Raw genomic sequence first — 11385 nt, 5'->3', positions numbered from 1 at the left:
TCACCGGTCAAAACGCACCTGCTGGTGACATCTGGTGGTCACTTAATTCATTAACTCATTGAAATCATTATTTAGCCTCAAAGATTTCAAAAAGAGAAGCTATTGACTGTAAATTGGTATCAAAATTTATTTTATGTTCATATACATATACACAAAAATGGCTCTGAATATTATCAATACAAGAAGAAGCTACAAAATAAATAACAACAAAGAGCAAAATGTTATGTTTGTGAACAGCTGCTGGACTGAGGCCGAGCACGTTGAGTTGAAAAATTATTTTTTTTACACTTTTACACTTTTCTGTTTTTAAATGAAATTCTCGGACGTTTAAAGGATCCAACGTCATCAGACTTTAGCTTCAGTTCAAGACGAGCAGTGAGTGTTTGTCTGGGCTCAGGCCCCTGGTGAGGTGGCTAAGTGAAGGGCCCGGCGGCGGGCTCGGGGATGTTTGTGGCGTGCATGTCGCGGGTCATGTTGGACTTCTCTTTGAGCTTGGCCTGCAGCAGCGTGTGCTGGACGACGCCTATCCTCACGTCCATCTGAACGATCTCCTGCTTCAGCTTCGTCAAACTCTGCTTGATCTTCACCACCGGAGCTGAGGGACAGACACAGACAGGCGGTCAGGGTGTTCAGCGACGTGAAAACATCATCATAATGTGAGGAGGACACTCGACTTCAATGAGAACCAGATCCAGAAAGGTCATTTGTTCATTTGTTGTTCTGAGTTTCACCTCCGTCAGACATGCTGCTGCCTTTCTCCTCCATCTCCTGCTTCACCTTCTCCAGCTCCTCACTGACCTGAAACACAGATGAGGTCATAAACAGACTGTCTGCACATCATTTCCTGTAAAATACCTGAGGAGATCCAGGGAGTTGTCATCGTTTTAAAGGTCCCATATTTTACTCTTCTCCTGTGTTGATCTCCATCAGAAGATATATTTGTGGTTTTAAGAACCAAAAACCATCTCAGTGTAGTTTTACATCTCCTCTCTCAGGCTTCTCTCTGCAGCTCTAGTAACAACAGAAGTCCTGACGGCTGGTTTTAAGGCTCAGTGTCTGAATACAGGCTGTGTGCATTTCTCTGTGGACTGAGGCTTTGATACTTTCACAGTATTAATATAGAACCTAGACCTGCTTTATAATCACAAACACATGGACATCTACCTTTAGACTGTATATATAATTAAATGAATCCTTGAAATTCTTCTTATGTCACTGATTCTTCTTTAAACTCCTGTCCTCTGCTTTCTCCTGCCTGAATTTATTATTCCTCACTTTACAGGTTTTAACATGATGTTGCTCTTCTCATGACTTTTATTTGTCATGTTCTCAGTCAAGCAGATAGAAAAGTGCTTCTCTTAAACACATTCAATGATCATAAATATGGATTTCAGGGTTCATGTAGTTAATACGTGTTTTTACTGATTCCAAACAACTAGCAGCTGCATTCAAACATACATACATTACAACTAAATAAATGTGTGTTAGTATCAGAAATGAAAATAAATGGCCTCTTTTGTCGTCCACGTCACAGATGGCACCTTTAAACTGTTTCACCACAGCTCCAGAGAATGGAAACAGTCGAGCAGGACAGGACTGAGTCATGTGGTGACATGTTTTCACCACCTGATGGCGCCTATTGATCTGATCAGGAATCAACAGAAACCAACTCTTCATCTTCCATAACTCATCTGACAAAACATCTGGTGAAAAACAACAGGAAGTCTGTCGACTTTTATCAAATTAATAGTGAAGGAACTTTACTGTTCACATAAAGTCACACAATGTCTCAAACTATGAAGAGGTTTCTGCTCGTAGGAGATCTTTGTTCCCACAGACAATGCTGCTGGGCGATGCGTTCACTGACCTCAGCCAGCACTCTGGTCCTCTCCGTCACTCCTCCGCTGGCCTGCTGGTATCGCTCCTTGGCCTGGTGGAGAAAAGACATTTGAGATCAGGTTCCTGCTGAACTGTGTTTGCAGCTTTGTGTTTTGGATGAAAACCACAATATGAAATCTAAATGTACATCTAATGATAGACCAACATTTTGTACGTTTCCGGTGTTTTTGTCGTTTCTTTATCCATTAGACTGGTGCATCAACGCTTCAGACAAAACACTGCAGAAGTTAAAACATGGGACCTTTAAAGTTTGTATGTCTGATGATAAAAACACAACTGGACCAGATTTGTGGTGTTGCTGCTCAAAACCTAAATTACTATCAAATAAAACACCAAGGTGTTTCACAACCTGGCGACTGTCCACAGGACCTGTACAGGGGGGTCCGAAGAGAGAGAGTCCTGGGATCAGGAGCGTCAACAACCACAGTGTCACAGAGTAAAGTCACACACTGTCAAACTAAACAAGTGAAGGCAAAACATTTCTAACATGCTCGTCTTTCTGATGCGTGAGGCTGTCGTCATGGAGACTGATCCCGGCTTCACAGGTGTGTGTGCTGCAGGCTTCAGGTGCAGGTGTGAGCTGCGAGTGTCTGGGGTTTACCTCGCTGAGCTTGGCCTGAGCGCTGCGGTACTCCTGGATCAGATGTTCCAGCTGGTTGTTGATGTATTTCTCCCGGCTGCTCACCTTCTCCAGAGTCTTCCCGATGTCCTCCTGCAGTTTGTCCAGGTAGCTCTGCAGAGACAACAGAGGACACACAGAACTGGACCTGATAAAGATGTCTCCAGCATCTTTCAGGGACAAGCTTCCTGTCATTTTTAAGTTTTAGTCAATAAACCTTTTTTCTATGACTAACTAAATTGATTTTTATGTGGGTGTCAGGTGACTGACAGGAGCCCCAGTGTAACATAATGTTATGTTTATAAGAAAGCACACAACTCAGCAGCAAATGAGTAAACACTTCCACCGCAGAGGAGCTCACATCCTGCTGCACTTAAACCAATTAAGAAAGAACTAATTATCATAGCGTGGTGGGATCCGTGTGGGCTGACAGGTGTGGTGTTGTAACATCAGCTGTTTTCCCCAGAGATCAGGCTGAAGACAAACGAGCTGACTGTTCACTCTCACTGTTTCACCTGTGTAATTTGTTCTCCTGAGTTCTCACAGCTCTCTCTGTCTGCAGCATCAGTGCTGTACGTCTAAAAACACACCTCTGACTTGCCCCTATAATCTGGATTTTCCTGTTTTGCTGTTTTTCCTCTTCAACATCAGTTTCCTTCAGTTCAAGCTTTAGTTGTTATTTCAACCAAAACCATGCAGCTCAATAAAATAGTGTTCCTATTGACGTCCAGAAAGGCAAGTGAAAGCTTTTTTTGTTCTTGTTTTTTTTTATCTGTGAAAACAAACTGTGAGACACAAGTGATGTAATTTATTTATTTATTTTTTGCTAAAATCATTTATCTCAGATTCTAGACTAGAGAATGAACAGTAATGTTACATAACTTGCTAACACACATTATATGAACCTTGTGTTTAGAGTGAATGAAGAAATTAAAAATCACCAAGAAGGAAACCTGGAATGCTTTTAGTCTGATTTAGACGGGGATAGTAGGGAACAGAAATCAGTATTACAAAAGCAAATGAAAAAATGTGTTGCAGAGGATTATTTTCAAGTTGTTTTTCGTTTCTTTCTTCCCAGAGAAAAAAATAAAATAAATAAATCACTGGCCTGTTGGGGCTTCTGTATGTTTCTCACAGGACATATGCAAAGATGGAAACAGGCTGAGTTCATTTAGAGCATCAGTACGATGAAACCAATAATACCTGGTGCAGAGTGATGAGGGTTTACACAGACAGACAGGCAGACAGACAGACAGTCAGCACAACTGTATTATTAAGTCAGGTCAGCGAACGCACCTTGGCCTCCTTGAGCGAAGACTTGATCCCGTCTCTGTGTTGATGCATCTGGTCCACGTGGATCCTCCAGTCCTGCAGACCAACACACAGACCAGAGACCAGTCAGAAAACAACTGAAACAAGCACAGTAGGAAAGTGGCGGGAAACTGCAGCGACATCTGAGTCCCAGACTTCTAATCATTAAGACTAATTTCTATACATCAAATAAACTAAATATTCTAGAACTAGACTCATAATGTTTATTTCTACCATGTTTACATACTCACACATATCTTATCCTTATTCGCTTTGGAGTTCTGTACTTTTTGTTTTACTGTTTTAATTTTTCTCTTCGTTAGTGAATCACCTTTTGTAACTGATATTAGGAGCCGTTTTAAAAGGAAAATCAACATAAAATAAACATTTTCTAGCGTAAGTTTGATTTGCTCCATGTAGCTGCCGGTGATGAAACATCCCACAAAACCCCCACAACAGTTAAAATATGGATGTGAGTCACCCTCCTCACCCATAAAAAAACATCATGGACAGGAAAACCAGCTGAAACTGATCCTGGATCAGATCCAGAAGTGAAGCGGGCTCAGAGAAACCAGACCAAACCTTGTTGTCTGTCCTGATGGTGACTTTGAGCTGAGGCAGGACTCTCTCCACCTCCAGGTTCCACTCTGCTGCGTCGACCGTTGACTCCAGGATCTCGTCGGGTTTGGAGGACGGCTCTGCTTCCTGTCAGAGAACAAACAGAAGGATATATTCTTCCTGTTGCTAAGCAGGCATCTATTTTGATCCTCCTCTTTCTGCCATGGATGTGATCTTTTAGCGCGTACTGATGTGCAGATAATTTGAAGAAAAAAAGGATCTCAATTATCCAGCTGACTCCCTGACATTGATGGCCTGCAGATCAATGGAGAAAGGCTGAAGGGAGAACTGGGACTGAGGGCTGGCTCTGTGTTCACAGTCATTAATAACGCAGGGGGGCTCTATGGATTTGTCCTGTGAGCAGTAGCATCAAAATGTGAAAGTGTGTGTGACCAGGTGAACTCACGGTGAGAGTGGTGCGTAACTTCAGAGCCTCCAGATCCATCACGTTCTCCTCCTCCTCATCAGGCTCCTCCTGAGTTCACACACAAACACGTAACTGAGCTTCAACAGTTGGACTCGTGGAAACAGAGTGAAACAGAAGTGCACAGTTTTGTCTCGGACTAAGACCAAGGACGTGGTTATGGACCTCAGGAGGACAGCAGCTCACTCACCACCTCAGACCCTCATAGATGGAACTGCAATTGAATTAGTTGATCAGTGTAAATATCTGGGAAGAGTCGCTGACAATGAGCTGGAATTTAATGCAAACTCTGAGCTGGTCTGTAAGAAGGGACAGCAACGCTTCTACTTCCTCACGAAGTGAAATGTTTTTTATGTGGACAGGGAATGATGTCGTCATGTTGTAAATCTCTTATTGAATCTGTCCTAACATTTTGTGTGACTGTAACGATGAGGAGTAACAATGAAGAAGTCAAAAGAAGTTCAGTAAAGCTGGGACACCTACTATCATCTCCTCCTCCACTTTGCTGAGTGTGAGCTCTGCGTCGTCCTCTATCATAGACTCTTCTTCTGTGGTCTCTGTCGGGTAGTTTGGTCTAAACAGAGGAAACAGGCCACGAGGTCAAACCAGAAAAAGTTCAGTTAAGTTCAGACACTGGTTGTGCTGCAGTCACTGAGGATTCCAGATATCACAATCTGACCTGAAAATATCCAGCGCTGGTGCACGGACTGGTATCAACAGAATGACACAAGAATGATTTCATTAGAGGAGAACATGTCTGAGTACCTTCTGAAGGAGAAGCCCCTCCTCCTCAGAGCCTCCTCAGCCAGTCGGTCCAGCACCAAGCAGACGTACTCGCCTGAGCCCGATTTCAGTTTGGAGGGCGGGAAGTCCACCTTGACACCCTGACAGACGCAGTGAAGAGTCAGATCTCTCACCCATACACTCACCTCCCTGCGTTCAGCTGACAACATGGAGCCAACTGAGTTTGAGGTCGGGATCAAAAGCACGCCAATATATTTTATTCATCGTTACATATTTCATTCATGTGTTTCATTCACTATTCATCTGTCGAGTTGCAGAGCAAGTTTCGGGGTAAATGTGAAATCTGTCATTTTTAAAGACCCTTTCACTCTGAGCTCCATGAAGCAGACACCCAGTTTCAAAAGAGGAAAATGAAAACTAACTGTAAAGCTGTTAGAAGACAGGACAGTGCCACTGGGTCTGAGTAGTGAGCGCCAGTATTTAGTACAAACCAAATATAGAAAACTGTCCAGTGCTGAAGCTTCGTCATTAAATAATCACTCAGTGTTTATCTGACACTAGTGCTGATGATACCCGAGTTTCAATACAGAGACCAAAACCACACTTTTCCCTGATACATCACAATATGACATTTAATCATGTTTTTCTACTGTTTTTTATCTGAAATTAGAGGCCAGAGTTGTGAAATAATAATTGTGTGAATTGTGTTAACACAAGCACCCATTTAGAACTTATACAGTGTCGCAGTTCTAGCCTTTATTCATTGCTCTAAATCTTTCTCCCTTTTATTTTATTTTTATTAAAAATTTGCTTCTGTACAGCTGCTTTTCTTCAGATAACATTTAACATTTGACAATATTGGCTTCCTTTGTGGCTTTTGTTGAGAAGAAACTAAAGAGAGAAAGATATATATTTATATATTTATAATCAGTAATGACACTAAAGTATCACTGGGCTCTATGAGGGATGGCATTGGTTTTTTAATGCTTTTTTTTCTCTGCTCATTTTGGCTGTCCTTGAAATTGCATCTTATCTCTAAGTGTCAACACTTACAGCCTTTGTAATGCCAGTGAGAATGAAATATGTGCAAAATACTAGCAGCTGCATGCCTATCACTATTAAAGTCTGTATGAACTGGTTGACTTGTCAGTGTAAAAAAAATGTCCCACCTCTAAAACTAAACCAAACATATCAAAACATATATAGATAAAACCTTTATGGTCTTGATTTTAAACAGGACTTTTGGTGTCAGGACCTGCAGTTCACTCTGACTACGACAGTGACGGGATATTTCTGTGTTTTATTGCTGACACAGAGCAGGGCATCACTTACGAAAGCCCTGAGCTCTGCCAGGATGTTGGAAACGGTGGCGTTGGGTTCGTCGTACTCCTGAGGCTCGGTGAATGGCCTCCCGGCCATGTTGATTAGCCACGCTGCAATGATGGTAAACATGTAGAACTGCTCTCCGGGGTTGGATGCCAGATATGGACTGGAGACAAAATAATGTCTGAGGAGGGAAAACACAGAGGAGATCATAAGATGAAACAACCAGGAAGACTCTCCCTCTTCTATACTTGACCAGTTTTTCTCTGCCTTTTTCTTTTTGATGTTTATCTATCCGTGTCATCTTTATCAGTCCCATCTTTTGTTTATGTTATTTTACTGTTGGTCAGATCTCATGATAACAAAATTTAATTCTTAATCTCCTCAAAAATAAGACGTTCAAAAACCTTACTGTCCTGTAAAGTCCAACATGTGACTTATAGTCTCCTTAAAGAGGAGATAACTCCAGCTTCAGATCACATTTACCCAGAAATCTATTTACATTTCACCATTATATTTGTTTCATATGTGGCTATACCCAGACTTTGTAATGTGGTGTTAAATCGCTGCAGTGACACAACCATAATTGTGAGTAATACATTATGGTAAATGATTTTCACATTTGCACCGTATGTGTTTCACTCATTTCTTTTGAAATAACAGTAAAATGAAACACTGACTGGTTTGTCTGGCGGCATTTAAAGTACTGCAGTGCCCTGGTAAAATGACTAACACATCAATGAACCACCTGAAAAGCTTGAACTATCTCTCCAACCATTTGCCCCAGTGAAGGTCATCTCACCTGGACAGGTTCTTCATGTTGTGTTTGGCCAGAACTTCCTCCTCATAATTCAGCACCTTCAGTTTCTCCAGTAAACACTCCATCACCACGAACACCTGGTGAGCTGCTCCGGGGCCGCGCTCATCTTCCTCTCCCCGCCTCCCGTCCTCCGCCATGTGTGCACTTCACCGGCTGCCTGTCGGCCTCGGTTTAAAACAAAAACACGAGAAATAATCGGTTCTTCTTGGACTCCCTCGGTCAGTTAGCATGTGCTAGCCTGTGCTAGCTCGGTTTGTTTGGCTTCCGCTCCGTTGTCAGGCAACCGAGAGCTAACGCTAGCTGGCTAGGTAGCTAGCGTTAGCTGCTAGCGAAATCATGCTTCAAACTTTGACTCACACTCGTAACTCAGAAGTTTCAATCAGTTTTCAATATATCTGCTCGTCGACAAGTCAGAAAGTCACGATTATGGACATTAAAGTGCCGAAACCTTCTGAAATCAGGGATTAGCTGGACGCCACTGTTAGCTCTGCTGTTGCTACTGTCCTTCTTCTGTTAGCACCGTTACTGCCACCAGCTGGTTCGGAGGAGTGACGACCACAACCAAACTACTTTCATTTTTCAAAAATAAAATAAAATAAAATACGATTCGATAAAACTTGTTTCTTAAGTTCTTTTGTAGAAGATCTGTATTGTTATCTGCCTGAGGCTTTGAGTCAGTCTGAACTGTGCTGACCTGTTGAATACTGCAGACTGTTCACTTCATTGTGTCTCTCATTGCTTTTTGCAGCTTCCTGTCAGTCTCTCCTTCATCATGCTCTTCATCTCTGTCCTGCTCAAGCTGATTGCTGAATCAGTGTTATCATTTCTATAGACTCATTTACCTTCCTGTGATACCAATGTGCTGGTACCCATGAGAACATTAGTGTGAGGCCCATCACCTGAGCTCTGTAAAATGTATGTTGTCTGGTCTGGAACAATAAATGCTACGCCTGCTTTATGTGAAGTATATCCAATATAATGTGAGGTAAACCCAGTATATCCAAATATATCCATAGCACACAGCGATGATCTAATATTGATCTAATTGTCGAATCTTACTACTGGGAGCTTCAGAACTTCCTGTTCAGTCGTAGTATTAAAAAAACGTATTTGTACTGAATCACATTGTTGACGAAGAATCTGTAGAAAATGTAATTATTAATTTCGCCATTTGAAAACAACTAAATTCATAAAATCTTCAAGTGCAAATTCATTTTTTTACTACATTCAAACCCTGCTTAGGCCATGTTAACACATAATGTGTACCTTTACTTTGATACTTCAGTACATGCTGCACTTCTACAGACTTTAAAAGCAGGATTTCACCTGTGATGAAGTATTTTTGAATTGTGATATTGCTACTTTTAATTATTCATTAATTATGATTATTTAAAGTCTCAATACTTCCCAAACACCTTAAACAGATATACAAAGATGAGATGGAGATGTTGGGGGTGGGGGTGTTTTTTGTCATTTGTGTTTCATTTAGCTTTGTGTTACAGATAACCGAGGTGACAACGCTGATAAATGCTCATATATCTTTGTCACTGCCTCATCTCCTCCATACATTATATATGTATTCCACCACAACACAACCTTATCCAGTGAAGCATGATACACACAGCGTCTATCTGCAAATACACACAGTGTATATAAGTGTATGTGTCTATTTGAGTGTGTGTTAGTGAATAATTCATATCGCCACCCTCCCCTGTGGTGAAGCAGGCAGCGTTGGGAGAGAGGGGTGTGTTTGTTTCATCTGCATGCTGCTCCCTGCCTGTCGAGCACACAGGTGGAGCTCCCTGGAGACTGTGATTGATTGACAGGCCCACTGACCGCCTGCTGCATCGCTGATGGCGCTCAGCTCTCAACGACGGCCCCGGCTCAACACCAGCTCATCTGAACGAAGACTCGCACAGTCACAACTTGGAGGGGTGGGAGTGATGCAGACGTGTCAAAAGAAAATTCAGATAGTTTGTAAAATAAGATAAATCATAAGAAGATGGATCTAGGTTTAGCCTAGCTTAGCACAAAGACAGGCGGTTAGCCTAGCACAATTAAAACAGAAAAAAATACAACTTCTAACAGTCACATTATTTACATGTTTTATTTAATTGACCGATTAAAAATGAGACATTGTGGTGTTAGCATTTGTTAGCATTTGTTGACTGATACTGTTTTGGTGGGATCAGCTCATCAAGTTAATGCCCACTGATGTTTTCAGAGATGTAAAGACCCTCAAGCTGACTGAGCTCAACGACTGGTCTGGTTTCTATCCGAGTAAGCAAACCACATCCAGGTCCTCTGTCCTGGACACACAGCAGTTTCACTTATTTTACAAGATACATACATTTACTGAATCAAAAATTTAAAAATGATAGACATAAGAAAATAGAATAATTAATTTATTGGCAGAAACAATATATATATCATGGATTTAAAAAAATAAACAAACAAAACATTTTTATTCTATTTCAGTCATTATTGAGATATATTCATAGGCAGAGATCATCCTGGACAAAATCTTGGCTCACATCCGTTGTTCACAGTGTGGGATTTGATTCATTGTTAATAGAAAAAGGGTATCACCTAATTGTCAACCATCACGCAGACATCCTGCTGAATCTCAACATGTGCTGCAGCAGCTGTTAATGAGTCTCCTCCAGACGCCTGCAAATGAAACTCAGACCTGAGCGAGTCTTATCACAACCTGCGATGAAAGAGATCTTGGCCACGTTTCAGCTCTGGTGTGATTACAGGCTCGGTGCAGCCAGACAGCGTGTCAGCCCGTAGCCTGGCCTCCTTTTCTTGGCTTGCCAGGCCTTCGATGGAGAGGTAATTGGGAGGAGAGGCAGAGGTGGATCCATGGCTTAACCTGAACGAGGCGGTAATGAGCGGCAGCTGCTGGGAGGCCTTGCCTCAGGGCCGGCAGGAAGCTTATCAGCCCACTGGGTGTCATTCAAAGGCTATTTATGCCCTTTTGCACGAAAATAACTGCTATCTGAGAGTCATTATTTCACTGGATGTTTTCTGAAAGGGGTGATAGGTGACGTTTTTCAGCATTAAATGACTGTGTGGGGGTTGATGTGTTTGTCAAGGTAACGAGGACCTGAGGATCTGAGCTTGCTATCATATCATACCTTTGAAACAAACAGAAAAAAAAAGATTATTTTATTTCTAAGACACATTTTGTGTTTACCTTAAGCTTTCGATTCACCTACCGAAAAATTCTAACTGTATTCTCCTATTCCTGAAGCCACAGAGAACTGTCGCCAAGTCTGCAGCTCTACGGAGCTTTTGAGCCCTTTTCATTACATTTCCTGTCTGGTTCAGTCTCAGTGTTTGCGACATCAAACAAGCTCTGATCAGAGTGTCCACGATCTGCCCAGCAGCAAACAGATACAGCTGGAGACGAACTGGTGGAAAAAAATCAAGCGGCAGGTCTTCACTGGGCTTAAATTTGGATCTAATCCAAAACAGACCTGTGAAAAGTCTACTTCAAAGCACCGAACATAAATGAACGAAGAAAGTACCATTTAGAAAAGGTTTATAAGCTGCGATTAAGGACTTTATCAAAGACTTTTTGGTTGGTTTAGCAGCTAAACAGCCTGAAAAATTCCCTTGGGA

The 11385-nt window shown here is 41.9% G+C and overlaps 1 protein-coding gene across 1 annotated transcript; it reads right to left on the bottom strand.

The window, feature by feature from the left end:
• Window positions 1-102: 102 nt before the first annotated feature.
• ift57 (intraflagellar transport 57 homolog (Chlamydomonas)) lies at window positions 103-8629 on the bottom strand. Its single transcript, XM_071492026.1, has 11 exons — window positions 7741-8629; window positions 6948-7122; window positions 5637-5755; window positions 5355-5445; window positions 4854-4922; window positions 4412-4534; window positions 3815-3886; window positions 2501-2632; window positions 1868-1930; window positions 732-798; window positions 103-595 (listed from the first exon to the last, which is right to left on the bottom strand). The coding sequence occupies exons 1-11, from the start codon at window positions 7893-7895 to the stop codon at window positions 414-416; spliced, it is 1248 nt and encodes a 415-aa protein (XP_071348127.1). The 5' UTR covers window positions 7896-8629; the 3' UTR covers window positions 103-413.
• Between the last annotated feature and the right edge of the window lie 2756 nt (window positions 8630-11385).

This window comes from Trachinotus anak, unplaced genomic scaffold (genome assembly GCF_046630095.1).
Source record: "Trachinotus anak isolate AG129_WGS33_773 ecotype Australia unplaced genomic scaffold, CSIRO_AGI_Tana_v1 ptg000012l, whole genome shotgun sequence".
NCBI classification, from domain to species: Eukaryota; Metazoa; Chordata; class Actinopteri; order Carangiformes; family Carangidae; genus Trachinotus; species Trachinotus anak.
The sequence above is the reverse complement of the archived record's forward strand: the minus strand, read 5'-3'. Positions and strand labels throughout refer to the sequence as shown.